At 35.5% G+C, this 16,833-nt stretch overlaps 1 protein-coding gene across 1 annotated transcript in view; it reads left to right on the top strand.

The window, feature by feature from the left end:
* CLECL1 (C-type lectin like 1) overlaps positions 1 to 16,833 on the top strand; it is a 22,745-nt gene that overhangs the window by 3,701 nt on the left and 2,211 nt on the right. Inside the window, 2 exon segments of the mRNA XM_017519012.2 lie at positions 8,134 to 8,303; positions 11,515 to 11,651. Coding sequence (XP_017374501.2) covers positions 8,134 to 8,303; positions 11,515 to 11,651 — 307 coding nt within the window.

Raw genomic sequence — 16,833 nt, forward strand, 5'->3', positions numbered from 1 at the left:
AAGAAAGAAAGGAGGGAGGGAGGGAGGGAAGGAAGGAAGGAAGGAAGGAGGAAAGGAAGGAAGGAAGGAAGGAAGGAAGGAAGGAAAGGAAATGTGTAGTGATATCACCACATTCTCTGTGACTGATTTGACTCCCACAGTTTTGACTGTTTTGTCTGATGAGTGAAAATATGTAAACTTCTTTTAATGTTTTGAAAATTAACAAATTCTTATTAAAGATGTTTTAATTAATAACAATAATAATTAAGACATAAAACAATGCACTCAATAATAATCTACCAAATAAATATTCCAGTTAGTCTTGATATAGTTATGTTTCAGTATCAGCTGTTTTCAGTACTTTCTCAGTGTATTGTTCTTTTATGTCACATACGTGGTGGAAACAATGTACTGTAACCTTTTATGTACCAGAGACTGTTATTTTAAACTTTCAGCCTAAAGCTAAAAATACAGCTTCTTTTATTTGGTTTATTTATCTTTGTAGTACTCAAAATGCAATGAAATAGTGTGGATACTGAAAGCAGCACTAGTCTGATTTTCAAGAGATATGAGGTTAGCTATCAGCTCTGCTCACAAGTAACTGCGTGACTGTGAACTTGAATATCCCCATTTTAACACATGGGTATTGCACTAAAATAATCTGTAACAATTCTTTTAATTTTAAATGTACGGTTTTATGTATTTACAATTATATATCACAAAAAAAATGGATATAAGAGAAGAAACAGAAAGGATCAACTCAAATAAGTGGGTATTGTCAATAAGTTTATTAGAGAATCTTGAGGATTTCACAGTATTATATGAAAATCCAGAGACACAGACAGTGATCATAAGTAAGATCAACACTGGGGAATATGTACAGTGAACCCATAAGGAAAAAATCATATTTATTCAAACCAGAGAACACACACGTATTTGTGTTTTGTGTGAAAACAAACAAACAAACAAAAACATAATAAGCCGGGTCTACATATTTCAAAGGAAAGTAACTCAGGAGCATGATAGATGAGAAAGTTTATTTGGCTCTCTCCTAACTCTTACCATCTCTAAGGAACCACCTGCTGGGTTTCCTAGTGAAATCTATCCAATTTTGTAGATTCTCACCATCATGGAATTGACGTGAACGCTGTATGTGCAATGATATTATCCTTCTGGTAATCGTAATTGTACTGAACATTCTGGGTAAGTAATTAATAATACTATTTATCTCAAAGTATTATTTTTCTCATAACTTGTTGTAACTGTTTGCTATTTAAATTGTTCTTAAATAATATGGTATGACTTCACAAAAAGTGTAAAATTTGATACACCATTAAAGAGATTTTCTATAGAATTTCACCATGTGATAAAATATGTATTACGAATTCATCTCAATGATAATGAAAATAAATGCCAAGATAAGTTGTTTATGTTATGACCAAGATCATGCAGTGAATTTCCTAGTGCAGACTGGTAGTAGGATATACTGAGAAGTCTCTGAAAGCATGTTCAGAAGAAAGTAAATTAAATTACAACTTGTATTTCTGTGTATGCTTATTCATATTAGCTACTCCCAAGCATCGTCAATCTTGTGACAACAGGTGAGAAATTTGTCTAAAATGAATCAATTCAATTGAGCGTTATACATTTATACTAGTGTACTTTGGATGTAACTGAGCATAGCCCAATTATTCATATGGCAATTATTTTGACGTTTTGTTGAATAAATGCTTGGGTAAAGTTCTTTACAAATATCTATAGAACAAAGAGAATATACAGATGACATATATTCCAATTCAGGCTTCCAGATTAAACTAACCCCTAGAACAGGTCAATGCAGTATTTGTCTGTCACTGGATCTTAGAGAACTATGTTAGTAATTATGAATGGGATTAGCAATTACAAGAAAATAGGCAGGGCTGTAGAATTTTAGAGCTAGAAGGGACTACAGAAATCAGCTGAGTCTAGTGTAGATGACCAAGCGGAAGCCCAGAGAGATAAGTGGTTTAACTGCTTTAATGTAACTAGTCATTGGCCTAATTAGGGCTATAAAATGGGAGGTGGGGAGCAAAAATAATTAGCATTAAAAACCCCAATATATTTCTTTTTATTATGTTAAGGCAATAGATTTTGTTGTTACTAAAATCATAGTTTTTTAGTAAAACAGATTTTTTTGCTACTAAAGTTGATGTGTTACTAATAGATTTCAAAAATAAAATGTCTTCTTAAAAAGTTTTTCTAGAAGGCAACAATGCTTATGGATGCCCTAGAGACCTAGGACCTGTTTTCAAATCCCAGCTCCATCACTAATACAATTCTTGCATTGGATATAATATGTTATGATTTATATATGTTGAAGGATTAAAAGTATTATGTATCAACATAAGAATTAGAGATTATATATTTAATACATTAAATGAATTCAATATATTGTGAATATGGTATCCTGTGTTAATGCCTGGACATGGCAAGCACAATTAAATATTTACTTTTATTACTTTCAGATATGTTTATGTGGTTTTTATATGGTCAATACTAATAACCTAATATATACTGTTGTGAGACTGTAAATTATCAAAGATAGTTTCATCTAAATGGCCAGCAGAAAGAAAAATATTTTCTTCATTGCAGAAAAAATTACTCTGGGCTGACTCTATCTCATACATGCAGCATTTATATGCAGAATCTCACAGGAACAATCATTAACCGAAACTAAAACATACCAAACATCACGCCGGTGACACCTGATGTAATTAGTAGGAACTCACTAAACACAAACTATCTAAATGTGAGTCATATCCAGAACTGGTCATTTTGTGCATGTTAAAGTAATTAAGACAGGTCCAGGGAAAGATTCAAGTGCTTATTCCTCTGGTCATATTTTTTCCAATTCTCTTAAAGTTAACATTTGCTAAGGTTAATAAAAGTGCAAAGGAGACTCTAAACCTTGGAAAAAGTAGTGATGTCTTTCTCTTAAATTTTTAGTCATTTAACTGTTTATATGGAGTTTCCATATTATTGGACTTCATGGAATAACTACAACCTAATGGTTTTGTGATTTGTATCTAGTTAGAAATACATGTTTCTTCTTTCATTCGTTGTCCGGTTCAACACCGTGCGACACACTATTCATTATCCAATATTAAATTGGATAATGAACCAAAGAGAAAAACTGTACTGGGGAAAATAAATCTGGAACAATCACCTCAGTAGGTAATATTATTTTGTATTACCAAATTCCTGAGTAACCAAGCATGAACAGTAGTCTCGATTTTCTTTGAAGATATCTGAATAGAGGAGAAACCTCTATCACAATAGAGGGATGATTTCAATCACTGCTTTTCATGGACTCGTTTTAATTATGATAAAAATATTAATATATAAAGGACCAAGGCAAAATGAGACAAATGAGTTTATACAATGAGTTTTAAATGAATTTAAAAGTATTTCATTGAAATAATTGTATTTTATTCTTTATTGGGGTATACACAAGTACAGGTTGGGGTTTAAATTTCTTTCCTCTTAAAATTCATGTTCATTGAAGATAGTTTTTCAATTTTTTAATGTTATTACATATTAAAACATTTAAATTGTGATTTTGTTAGTCTTTCTTTTGCTATCTCATGTGAATGTATTTGCATACTTTTAAATGTCATTAGATGGCCTTTATATTTTCTTAGATTATTTGATTTTAATTTTTTAATTTACATTTTAATTCTATACTGAAACATTACATCTTTTTATAACATCCTGAAACAATTCTATTAGAATGACTCATTCACTATGGCTAAATTATTAACTAGCCTCCCCCAACTACAATCTAAAAACTATCTCATATAACATAATATTTTTCTTAACTTTGTGAGATACTATCCCCAAAGCAAAAGCACTTTCTTATAGTCCTTATACCTGCAACACAGGAAGATAATAAATAAAGCTCTGGCTTTAAATGCTTCCAAATCTGTTTTCTTATCCTCATTCTATTGTTACAAATGTATAAGGCACCTCTCCTAATGTTTTACTTTCAATTCATTAGGAAAGTACACCAAATCTAAATGTGTTTGATCTTAAAAAAGCAAAATAGACTTAAAATATGTAAAGTAAAACTTAGTTGAGCTATTCAACCATCATTCCAAATTCTTTCTCTACTTTCTTTTTATTTTCTTTCTGGGACTCAAATTAGACGTGCAGTGTGGGCCTTTGCTTTCTATCCTCTGTTTCACCTAACTTCACATCTTGTCCTTGCAGTTTGTGCTGAATTCTTAGCAATATTTTCAGATATACCTTTCCATTCACAAATTATCCCTTTTCCTGTGTCTAATCTGCTCTCATTCACTGAGTTTCTAATTTCAATGATAACAGTTTTTGTTTCTAAGGATGTAGTTTCAAACTTATTAGCTTTTGGTGGGTTTTTTTGTTGTGTGATCAGTTTTTATTTCTTCTTTTATTTCTTAAAATCATCTAAATATTATTATTTATAATATGTAGGATTATTTAAACATCTAAAGTCCTTGGTGACCAAATTCATTCTTCATATTTCCTGTTGATATGTTGGCTTGTTTCCTGAAGTATTTGACATTTTTTTTTAATTTGGTTGAGCTCCATTAATGGGATTCATAAGGAAAAATTAAAGATGATTTCTTCCAGAGATTAATTGCATTGTCATCTGTAAGAAGGCAGGGTGTAGCTAATGATTTGGATGTCTGGAGGCCCTTTTCAAGCTTTCAGGCTGACGAAAGTCTCAGATTTCTTCTATCAACTTCCAGTAAACCCAGAGCTTGGCCTTAGAATCCCAGCACCAATATATAGGTTATTACCCTGAAGGGACACTTTGCTTTTGAACTCATTTACCCAAATGTTGCTCCCTGTTCTGCTTCTAGCTAAGTGCCTTCCTTTAGCGATTTCCTCATTTCTTACAAGGAAAGCAATATGTTTAACCTAATTATTACAGGTTATAATTGTCTTGTAGTGAAAACATTTTCAAATAACAGTGTACTTTTTCCCGAAGTTATTTCTTTGCATGCCCTAACTTAATATTTTTATGCATTGAAGTTCCTCAGCTATACAAATCCAAGTTGCTATTTGATAGACTATAAATAAACTATTATTTATTTATCTTGTTTTACTTTAGAAATCCATTTTTTATATCTGTTATAAAAATGGTTGTGAAACACTGCTTCAAGCTATCTGGACTATCAGAGAAATGAAAATGTAGTTTTTATTTAATAGTTTTTATTAAATATGTCTTAAATATTTCAGCTACATAGCTGCTCTACCTTTCACAATAACTGTACACTTATTCAGAAACAGTTTGATTTAGGTGCATTACATCAGTCTAAGAAAGAACTTTGTAAACTAGGCAACAGTATGAACATAATTTGTAAGCAAGACCAAAGGTCTTTTGAAGCTGTGTTGCTTACCTTTCACTTTTATGTTTATCTAGATGTTTGCCATTTTTGATGCTCTTCTTCCCTGAATATTTATCACTTGGAAACATTACCCATCAGCCTGAAAAACTTCCTTTAACATTAGCTATAGTGACTATCTGCTGTCAAGGGATTCTTTTGGTTGACTGAAAATGCCTTAAATTTCCCACAATCTTTGGAATATTTTTCACTGGATATCAAATACTTTGTGGACAGTTACTATTTCTTTTGACAATTTAAAGATTTTTTTTACTGTATTCTAGCCCCCATGGTTTATAATGAATATGAGGAATTTTTGCATAATTGTTTTCCTGCAGGTAATGCACAAAAACTGCTTTCAAGATTTTTATCTTTGACTTTTAAGGAGTTTGGCTATTTTACTCATACATACAAATTTCTTTGTATCTACCTTGCTTAGGGTTTGCTGATTTTCTTGAAAGTGTAAATTTATGGATTTAAACAATTTGGAAAAAAATGCAATCATTATATCTTCAATTTGTTTGGCCTTATTCTTTCTCTTCTCTTGAGTTTTGGGACTTCAATTCTATGCATGTCATATGTTTGAATAATACTCCACAAGTCCTTGAAGCTCTGAAGGTTTTCCAATATTTTTCTTCATATTGGACAATTTCAAGTCCACTAACTTGTGTTTCTGTTAAATCCTTGCTTTTAAGTATACCCAGTAATGGTTTTTATACAAAATATTTTACTTTATTTCTCAGTTCTAAATTTCATTTGGCTCTTTTTTTCCTACTGCCCTTCTTTGCTGAGGCATCCTATTTTTTTCATTGTTTGCAAGCATGTTTTCGATCACGTCATTAAGCACCGTTTTAACAGGTGCTTTAAAATATTTTCCTGATACTTCCAACTTCTGCATCATCCTTATATTGGGCTGCATTGATGGCTCTTTCCTCTAGAATTGGTCATATTTTTCTGGTTTTTCATGTAAGTCACTTGAGATTATACAGCATACATTGTAAAAGTTATATTGAGAAGTCTCTCTTTTCTCATATATTTCTCCAAAAAAGTGTTGTCTTTCTTTCTCTCTTTCTTTTTCTCTTTCTTTCTTCCTTTTTCTTCTTTTTCTCTCTCTCTTTTTTTTTTTTTTTTGTTTTTCTCTCTTTTTTTTTTTTTATGGAGTTGCTCTGTCACCCAGGCTGAAGTGCAGTGTCATGATCTTGGCTCACTGCAACCTTTACCTCCCAGGCTCAAGCAAGTTTCATGTGTCAGCCTCCTGAGTAGCTGGGGTTACAGGTGTGCACCACCATGACCAGCTAATTTTTTGTATTTTTGATGGGATTTTGCCATGTTGGCCAGATTGGTCTCAAACTGGCCTCAAGCAATCTGCTCCCCTCAGCCTTCCAAAGCGTTGGGATTACAGACGCGAGCCACTGCACTCGGCCAGTTTTCCTTCCTTAGCAAGCAACTGGTGTAGTTGGACTTAAATTTAAATCTCTATTTTTGGGGCAGCAGGTCAAACCTCAGTCCAGTTCTCTCATTCTTACCGTAACCTGACTTGTGCTTGCATCAGTCAGAGATTTAGGGGAAAAAATTATACACAGAAGTTAAGAGCATCTCCTCCATGTTTTTGATTTTATAGAATTGATTCTTCATTTTCAGCATCTGTGGTTCCTCCTAACTCTATTCTCCATTATTGGAGCACAGTGGCTTATGCCTATAATCCCAGCACTTTGGGAGGCAGATCACAAGGTCAGGAGATGGAGACCATTCTGACTAACATGGTGAAACTCTGCCTGTACTAAAATACAAAAAAATAGCTAGGTGTGGTGGCAGACACCTGTAGCCCCAGGTACTCTGGGGCAGGCTGATGCAGGAGAATCACTTCAACCCGGGAGGCAGAGGTTGCAGTGAGTCGAGATCATGCTACTACACTCCAGTCTGGTGACAGAGCGAGACTCTGTCTCAAAAAAAAAAAAAAATAAGGCTGCAGGTTTTTTATTGACATTTTACTCACTCTACATAGGACTAAGATTGGCCTAAGGCTAACGATTGTAAAAATGATTAACTTTTGCCCTGCCATACCTTCTTTGAAGTGTCATCTGCCCTCCAGGATCTGTCTGGCTTTGTTTACTCTTCAATGGCTTCAGGTCATGTGTGTGTCTGTGTATGTAACGAATATTTATTTACAGGAATACTAAATTATTGGTATATCTAGAATACCCTGTATCCTCATCTAAATTTGCTGGGAAATATTATAAATTATGAAGGCAGTAAGAGTACATTTTTAGATGTCAAGATCCTTTTGTATGATTGTAGAGATGAACATATTTGATTTTGGGGGACCATCTACAGCACAAATATTGCTTATGAATGACTACTCTAGTGTCATATAAAGTCCCTAAATTTCTGATGTGTTAGTGGACAACTAAAATTTTTAATTTCTATTTTCCCTTTAAAGTTTTTAGTTCCTTGAGGCTTGGATGTTCATTGTTTTATCCTTGTTTCTGGTGCATTTCCTGGCTGATAGAACACATGATATATTTTTAAAAGAATAAATTAAATGAAAAAAGGATGAATGAGTGAATGAATATACACATGATTTCAATTCATCTTTTTTTTTTTTCCAAATCTACCCTGGAACAAAGCACATACTTTTTTCAAAGAAAGTTTTGCACATAATATAACCCAATTTAAGACCCTTCAATTAGCATACATTATTAGGATACAGTTCCACATTTGTTTAATTGCTTGTCTTTCTTTCTCCCAGTTTCTTTCAACTTTTCTACTGTTCAAAAATTATGTCCCGCCAAAGACTGGAAGGTGCATAAGGGAAAATGTTACTGGATTGCTGAAACTAAGAAATCTTGGAACAAAAGTCAAAATGACCGTGCCATGAAAAATTCATATCTCATGATGATACAAGACATTACTGCTATGGTGAGATTTAACATTTAGAGATTACAGCATTCCCCATATTTGCAGCGAATTTTTTGTGCTACAAATTTGGCAAATGTCCGTGTGGAAAAACAGTTTTAACTTCATGTGCTATTAACTATACAAATATTAGTTAAATAAATTGTTGAATTACACGATTACTTTTGAGGTTTTTTTGGGGGGGGCAAGAGGAGGGGAAATTCATTTTATGTTCTATACCTAGTTCTTCTCTGCAAGTGACCCTGGCTTCTTAGCAGATTCCACTGCAAAATTTAAGAGACTGAGTATATGATTTCAGCACCTATGTTTATTGCAATGCTCATGAAGGCTTTAGCCAGATATCGTGGCCTCTGAAATTAAGGATGAAGTTCTCAGAAAGAGAATGCAGAACAGAGCTCTTACTTAGATTTAGTATTTTCAGAGGAGAGCTAACATGTAGCTAATTCTGGCTTAATTTAAATTAAACTTTTGCTGAATGAAGGTTAGACAGTACTTTAAACCTTCTCAGTGGTAAGGTCAATATACATGTTAAATTAGAAATATCAAATAAGGGTTCTCAGCATGGGACTCAGTATGTTAGAATCACGATCTATGTCAATAGCTCAGTTTCTGCAAACCCTATGACTAGCAGTGCTTTACAACCCTGGTTGAACATCAACCATCTGAAAGAACTTAGAAAAAGGCAGCTGCTGAGACATCTGAGGGAAAAAGTCCCTCCTGAGTTTCACAGAAATCCACAATAAGAAAAACTGAAAGAGAAGTAAACTATTAATATCTTCAGTGAAACCAGTGGTACCCCAAATATCAAACTGTAAGACTCTCTCAGGTGCAGCAAAATATGAACCAAATCAATAATGGAATTAGAAAATTAGAAATTAATACGTGACCTTTGTTCTTCTGGAGCTCAATTTTAAAGAACAAGAAAGAGGAAGCAGGGAGTAACACAAAAGAATTTAAAAAGAACGTTCTGAAAGGAATTAACAACAAATAACAGCACGGAGCAATTGTGCAATGAATGACTTCGCTAAGAATCTCATGTATCTCCTGCTTACAATCAAAGAGAAAAATGTGAAAAGGCAGAAAAACATGTCTCTCAGCAAATAATAAACCAGATTTAGGAGAACGGTGGTCTAAAACCACACGGCGTGACAGAAGCTTACTTCCTCCAGTTTAGGCTTTACCTCTTCACATTATCCCTAAATAATGTATGAGTCAGACACAATTGCTCCCTTTCAAGAGTAAAGAAGAACCTAAAACGAGAATTAGTATATGATTTATGCATAAGCATGTCCATTTCTAAACATCTCCCAAAAAAGAAAAGTAAAAAACAGATAAAATATGTTACAGAAGAACATTTACTCCAAGAAATGTAAAATCATTTTCAAGCAATTATTCTCAAGTTCTCAAGTAAAGTAAAGTTAAAATGGCAAAAAAAAAAAAAAAGGATTTTTAGTCCATCTAGGTATCCAAGTGTCATCATATGGCAAATAAAATAAAGAAAGATAAAGGAAAAAGGAGAAGGAGAAGGAGGGGCAGGGAAAGAGGCACAAAAAGAAGCAAGGGAGATATACAGCTTTCACTTCCATGTTGCATATGCCTCAAAGAAATGCTGCTACCACTTTTATAATGGAAAATAGTCAAATTAACTTCTCAACATCTTTCAAATCCACTGAAGAATGAACTTTGTAGAGCAACCAGCTGGCCAAAATCTATGGTGACAGGAACATGTGGAAGAGAGGAGACCCAGCCACACTTATTTAGGGTAATCAAATCCAACACCAGATACCATTCAGAATTCAGCCTGGATCACTGAAAGATGGATTAGGGCTGAGTGTATGGTGGCACTGAGTGTGAAGCTCCTGGGGTGTGCAGAAATTAGGGAACCCCACCACCTCTCCCAGACTATTTCTCTAAACTCCACCAGCTTCTCACAGAAATGATTGGGAAGAAGCAGAAATTCTTTGTGTCCAATGTGATGCAGACCTGGGGGCCAGAAAACAGGGATAATACAGAGGGGGCATGAAATTCCACAGAGCACCTCTCCCCTATCTGCTATCTACACAATGGAACAAGTGTGTGTGCTGGGAAGAAGGACAACAACCATTACTGCCCTTAGGGAACTGGGAAACATCATTGCACGTGGGAGAAGGAAGCAGAAACACAAAATACACTTCTGTGAGAGGGGCAGGAATACACACTGGGCCAACAGAGACCTGAGAAGGCCAAGCACGAAGATTACGGCACTCACTCAGTGCCTAAGACTGAGTCAGAGTGAGAACAGCAATCACCCTGTCCACTCACTGTCTTGCACTACCGAGATAACATTTTCAGAAAAGAAGTAAAAGAGAATGCTGGTGGAAGAGAAACAGGAGAGGAATAAGAATGTGCAAAGTAATCCTCTCCAAGGCACTGTGCAAACAGAAACTCAAATGCTCAGGATGAGGAAGACATTCTTCTGTCAAACAAATCTCCATATTCAACACCAGCTATCATTACAGGAATTTAAAGTGTGTGAAACAGTGAGGATAATCACAGCGAGAACAAATCACAAACCCAAACCAACTCTTTTTTGTTTGTATTTTTAGAGACAGGATCTCACTCTGTCTCACCCCGGCTGACTGCAGTGATGTGATTACAGCTCACTTGAACTCCTGGGCTCAAGGAATCCACCCCTCCCGGTCTCTGGAAGGGCCTGCACCGCTGCACTGCTTAATTATTTATTTAAGAGATGGTCATCTTGCTATGTTGCACAGGGTGTTCTCAAACTCCTGGTCTCAAGCGGTCCTCCCATGGCAGCCTCATGAACAGTTGCAATGACAGGCGTGAGCCACAACACCTGGCTCCCACTCTTAATGATTAAGTCAAACCCCACATTAAAGACCCAGGAGAAGGACCTGTGTGCTCATTTCCAAGTACGAAAGCATTTTAACTCAATTTTCACTGTCCTAGACAAGATGAAGGTGTACAACTTTCAACAAACAAGTAAGAGGTATATGAAAGGACACACACACAAAAACCGACACACTCCTGGGAATAAAGAGGGATACTATATAAAAATAAAGGAGTTGTATACTAGGGCTGTTTCAGTAAAGTATCACAGAGTAGGGAGCTTAAGCAACAGAATTTTATTTTTCACAATTCTAAAGCCTAGAAGTTCAAGATCAAGGTGTTGGCAGGTTTGGTTTCTTCTGAGGCATCCCTCCTTGGTTTTCAGATGACTGCCTTTTTGCTGTACCTCCACATGGCATTTCTTCAATGTGTGTACATCTCTGATGTCTCTGTGTGTCCAAATTTCTTCTTCTTACAAGGACATTGTCAGATTGGATTAGGGCCCACCCCAATGGCCTCATTGTAAGTTAATTACATCTTTAAAGGTTGTGTCTCCAAATACAGTCACATTCTGAGATACTGGGTTAGGACTTCAACAAATGAATTTTGGAGTAGTACTATTCAGCCAATAGTATTACACTCTCTGGGCCCCACGGTTCTTAACAAGGGTCAATTATAAATGTGTATGAACCAAGGCAAAAAATGACAGAACTAAAAGGGAAAATGGACAAATTCAGAGTTGCAGCTGGACATGTAAACACCTCTTTAAGTAACTAAACTAATAGACAAAAAAAAAAGATAGGAAACAGAAGAACTAAACAACACTATTGACCAACCGGATGTAATTGACATTATAGGAATCTCTATCCAACAACAGGGAATATGCATTATTTTCAAGTGCACATGAAACTTGCATGTGGAGATCATATTTGGAGACATAAAAACTGCAAATATTTACAAATATAGGTATCATACAAATGTATATCTCAAAACATAAAATTAAACTTGAAATTAATAAAAGAAAGATACTTGGAAAATTCCTAAATATTTAGAAATTAAACAGACTTTTAAATAATGTATAGGCCAGAGAGGAAGAATCAGGGGAAATTTTTAAAATGTGTTCTGAGTTGAATAAAAATAACAATATAGCACATCAAAACTAATGGATTTTAGCTTACGCAGAGTTTAGAGGGAAATGTATAATATTGAATGCTTGTATGTGAAAAAGAGATAATGTAGAATTTATAATCCAAGCATCTACTTGAAAAAAACACACACACACACACAAACAGAAAAAGAAGAGCAAGCTAAACCCAAAGCAAGCAGAATGGAAGACTTAAACGATTCAATTTCACGCCTTACTATAAAGCTAAGTTTGTTAAGCTGGGGTAGAATTGTCAACGAAGAGATATACAGATGAGTGAAACTGAAAAGAGAGGCTCAAAATAGACCCAGGCAAATATCGTCGACTGGTTGTTTTTAACACAGTGCAAAGGTCATTCAGTGGAGGAAAGCCATGATCTCTTTTGTCTGCCTAATTACCATTTTCCAACAAACAGCTATAGCACTTAGTATGCTAAGTGAATTCAGCGGCAGCTGACTGAGAAGGAAACTATAGCTTAAACAAGATAAATATTTACTTCCTTTACTGAATCTAAGATGTTTTCAATTATAAGGTGTAACGCTAATATCAATTAGAAAGCAAAAATAAAGTTGTCAATTAAACTACTGCAAGTCATTGGTACAACATTTCTGATTCCAAAACATTACTACTGGGGGGGAAAAAACCTGTCTTAGAATATATGCAATAGTTTGTCTCTCTGACATAATTGAACTGCTATAAGGTGTCTGCTCAGTTCTCCCATCAGTAGGGTGCTGCCCTTGACTGCCTAGTCCTGGTTTGGTTCACAGCCATGCTCACATTTTCACTGCTGGAAAAGAAGAAAATAATGAATGGAAGGGTATGTCCCTACTCTTTAAAGGCATGATTGGAACTTAAAAATCACGCTGCCACGTGTGTACCTATGCAACAATCTTGCATGTTCTTCACATGTACCCCAAAGCCTAAAATGCAATTTTAAAAACTGCTTCCATTCTATTCTAGTAGTCAGAAATTAGGTAAGTCATATTTTCACACCTAGCCAAAAGGTAGAGTGGAAAATACAGCCTTTCTGATGGCTTTCCATGTACGCGTTGGCTCAGGGGTTGCTTGCTATAGAAAAAGAGACGTGAGGGAGCTATAAGCAATAAATGCCACATCAGTTCAGATGTTGCTTTCTTCCTTCCATTTTCCCTACTAATTCTCTTGCTTCTAGATATTATTTCATAGTTTTATTTAATAATGACTAACATTTATGTACTGAACATTTAGTACTTGCAAGCAGTGCTGAATAATATTACTTAATAGCAAAACAATAATATATCTTTAAGCTACTGTTCTTACCTGAGTTTTAAAGACTGGGAAAAACAGAAGTAAAAGTCATGCAAATATGTATTGTAGTAAATGGTAGAGCTAGGACTCCAATTAGACAGTCTGACTCCACGGCCTTAGTATCTGCTAATATACCTATTAATAATTCTTCTTTAGTGATCGCCCTGTTGTATTGCAGTAGTTGGAACACATGTCTGTCCCTCCACTATGATCTATTAGAAAACATGAAGTATGTCTTACTCATCTATTCATTCCCAGCTTCTAGTGCAGAGCCAAGCACATAGAAGGAGCACATAGAAGATATTTTCTTCTGTCAATAAGAATCAGTCAGTGGTTTCATAAAATATTTACTGTTCCCTTTAGAATTTTCTACAGCACTCCCTAAATCCTTCAGCCTTTTGCTGGATTAGCTTAAATACTCCATCTGGAAGAAAGTCATGGACCTGGGTGGATCACAGCTCTTTGACCCTCATTTGTGAGTTTATTGTATTGTAACTTGTTTATGGCTTAATCTATTATTACATCACAAGAAAGTGCTGTCCAATATTGTTGGTCTTCACCTGAGTGAACAGGTCTAAATTTCCTAACTCTTACAGTCTGAAAAATAATTTATATAAAATGGTTCACACAGAAAGTTGACAAACAAAAGAAAGCTTACCCCATTCACTCAGAAGATTCATATATGAAACAAGATTTTCCACTGAAGGTATTTTTTTTTTTTGAGACAGAGTCTCTTGTTCTGTCACTTAAGCTGGAGTACAGTGGCATGATAATGCTTCACTGCAACCTCAACCTCCTGTGCTCAAGGGTCCCTCCCATTTCCTCCCATCTCAGCCTCCTGAGTAGCTGGTACTGAAGACATGCACCACCATGCCCGGCTAATTTTTTTTTTTAATTTTTTTGTAGAGACAGGGTCTTGCTTTGTTGCCCAGGCTGGGCTTGAACTCCTGGCCTCAAGTGATCCTCCTACCTTAGCATCCCAAAGTGCTGGGATTACAGGCATGAGCTACCACACCCAGCCCACTGTTGCTTTTTTATTTTATCATTTTATCCAAGAAAGAAATTATCAAGTGCAAAGTATGAGAGCAGAAGATTATTACACAAAATAGAAGTGTTCACTTATTTCTAACAGTGATCAATAAGTAAGTTTCAAACATAAAAAATCAGAAGATATACTTTATCATTAACCTCTAATTCTTACTATTAACTATGGAGTGAAGGTTTGAGAAATAAAACAGAGTGAGAAGAATTATTTTACCTGTTATGTTGTTGTGTATTGTTTACATTCTTTTAACAACCATATTTTCATTACAAAATTAGAAAATATTTTCTGAGGTCCTTTTTAGTCTCTGCATATTTCCATTTATAATTATTATTATTATTATTATTATTTGAGATGGAATCTCACTCTATCACTCAGGATGGAGTGCAGTGGTGTGATCTTGGCTCACCGTAACCTTTGCTTCCCAGGCTCAAGCAATTCTCCTGTCTAGCCTCCCAAGTAGTTGGGACTACAGGTGCACACCACGGCACCCAGCTGGTATGAAGACAACTACTTTCTATCTTCCTATAGGTATTCAATAAACAACAGAAAACCATGGACCTGAAGCAAGAAATGTGCCCAGTGTCTGGTAATAATATTGTTCCAGGAAATTTTGTGAGGATGATAAAGAGTAGGTTTGGGAACTGTAATCCACTCTGCAGAAAGTTTGCCTTCATTTTTGTGACTGAAAGACAAACATTACATGAGGCTTGAACTCAGATCACAGGAAAGTCCAGAGAGTTGTATATCGACAGAGCTGTGTTTGTGTGTGTGTGTGTGTGTGTCTGTGTGTGTGTGTGTGTGTTTGTGTGTGTGTGTGTGTGTGTGTGTATGTGTTCATTTATGATTTGAATGGGTCTAGTCCTACTTCTCGGGGGTGAAGTAAGAGTGATAGAGTAAATAAAATGTTACCAAAAATGAATAGGTATGAAAAGTATTTTTCATCTGAATTAATTTCTTTATTCAGTTATTATAATCTTGTTTTGCCTATACTATTGGAACTTCAGTCTTCTTTATTTTCTCTGTATCTTCCCTTACCATAATTAACTAATCTCTTCCATTCTTTCAGCTCCAGTTACCACCTATGAAGCAATGCATATCAAATTTACATCTCTCTCTCAGATCATTCCCTGATCATCAGACACATATACCACACTGCCTAGTTAATGTATCAAATAGAATATCTCAAAGGTATTTCAAACTAGACATATAAAAATAATTTATTAACTTTCCCTACAAAGGGAACCATCTTCTAGTGTTTCATATCTCAATAAATGGCACACCATACAAGAAAATTATGCAAGCTCTCAGTCAGTTGTCATCTTGTCATCAGCCTCTCTCTCTTACCTCTAGGCTGCTCCTTCCTCTCTTTCTCTCATGTCACTGAGGCTTGCCAATTTCTTTTTCTTGAATAATTCTCAAGTTTGTCCTGTTCTCTCAGTCACCACTTTCATGACCTTAATACAAGGATACTAAAATACGAAATAACTGCAATGACAAGGTCTTGGTGGGTGAAATGGAACTCTTACTCCATTTCAATCACTCACTATCATGCAACCTGAGTCATATTAAAAAGTAATATGCTGACAATACAACCTCCTATTTAAAATACTTCAATATCTTCCTTAGAATAACACCAAACTATATGGCAAAACCTAGAAGTCCCTGTGAGTTCTAACTATTGCGTACTTATTCCATCTCTTCCTACACCAAACCAGCGGCAATTCTCAGCACCACAATCATGTTAGACTAATGTTAGGAATTCAAACTCTCATGCTGTATCACAATGCCTTGGTAGAATTTGTTTCCTATTCCTGGAATTCTGTTTCTTCTCTTTCTTCCTTCTCTTCTCCGTAAAGTTAACTCCCAAACGTTCTCCATACCTCAACTCAGTTTTCAAGAACACTTGAGCTCTATGACAGGGTCACATCCCCCAACATGACTTCTGACTCTAGCACTCTGCCTCGTTTTTAGTATTACATATGCCACTCCTTGAGTCAATAGTTGATTAGTGTCCTCCACCCTCGGTTACCTGGAAATTACATGAGGGTCCTGTATCTGATTTTATATTTCTCGTTCCCAATGCCTACCACATAAGAGGTACTCAAGGGCCGGGCGCGGTGGCTCAAGCCTGTAATCCCAGCACTTTGGGAGGCCGAGGCGGGTGGATCACGAGGTCAAGAGATCGAGACCATCCTGGTCAACACGGTGAAACCCCGTCTCTACTAAAA

Source organism: Cebus imitator, unplaced genomic scaffold (assembly GCF_001604975.1).
Source record: "Cebus imitator isolate Cc_AM_T3 unplaced genomic scaffold, Cebus_imitator-1.0 Scaffold721, whole genome shotgun sequence".
NCBI lineage: Eukaryota > Metazoa > Chordata > Mammalia > Primates > Cebidae > Cebus > Cebus imitator.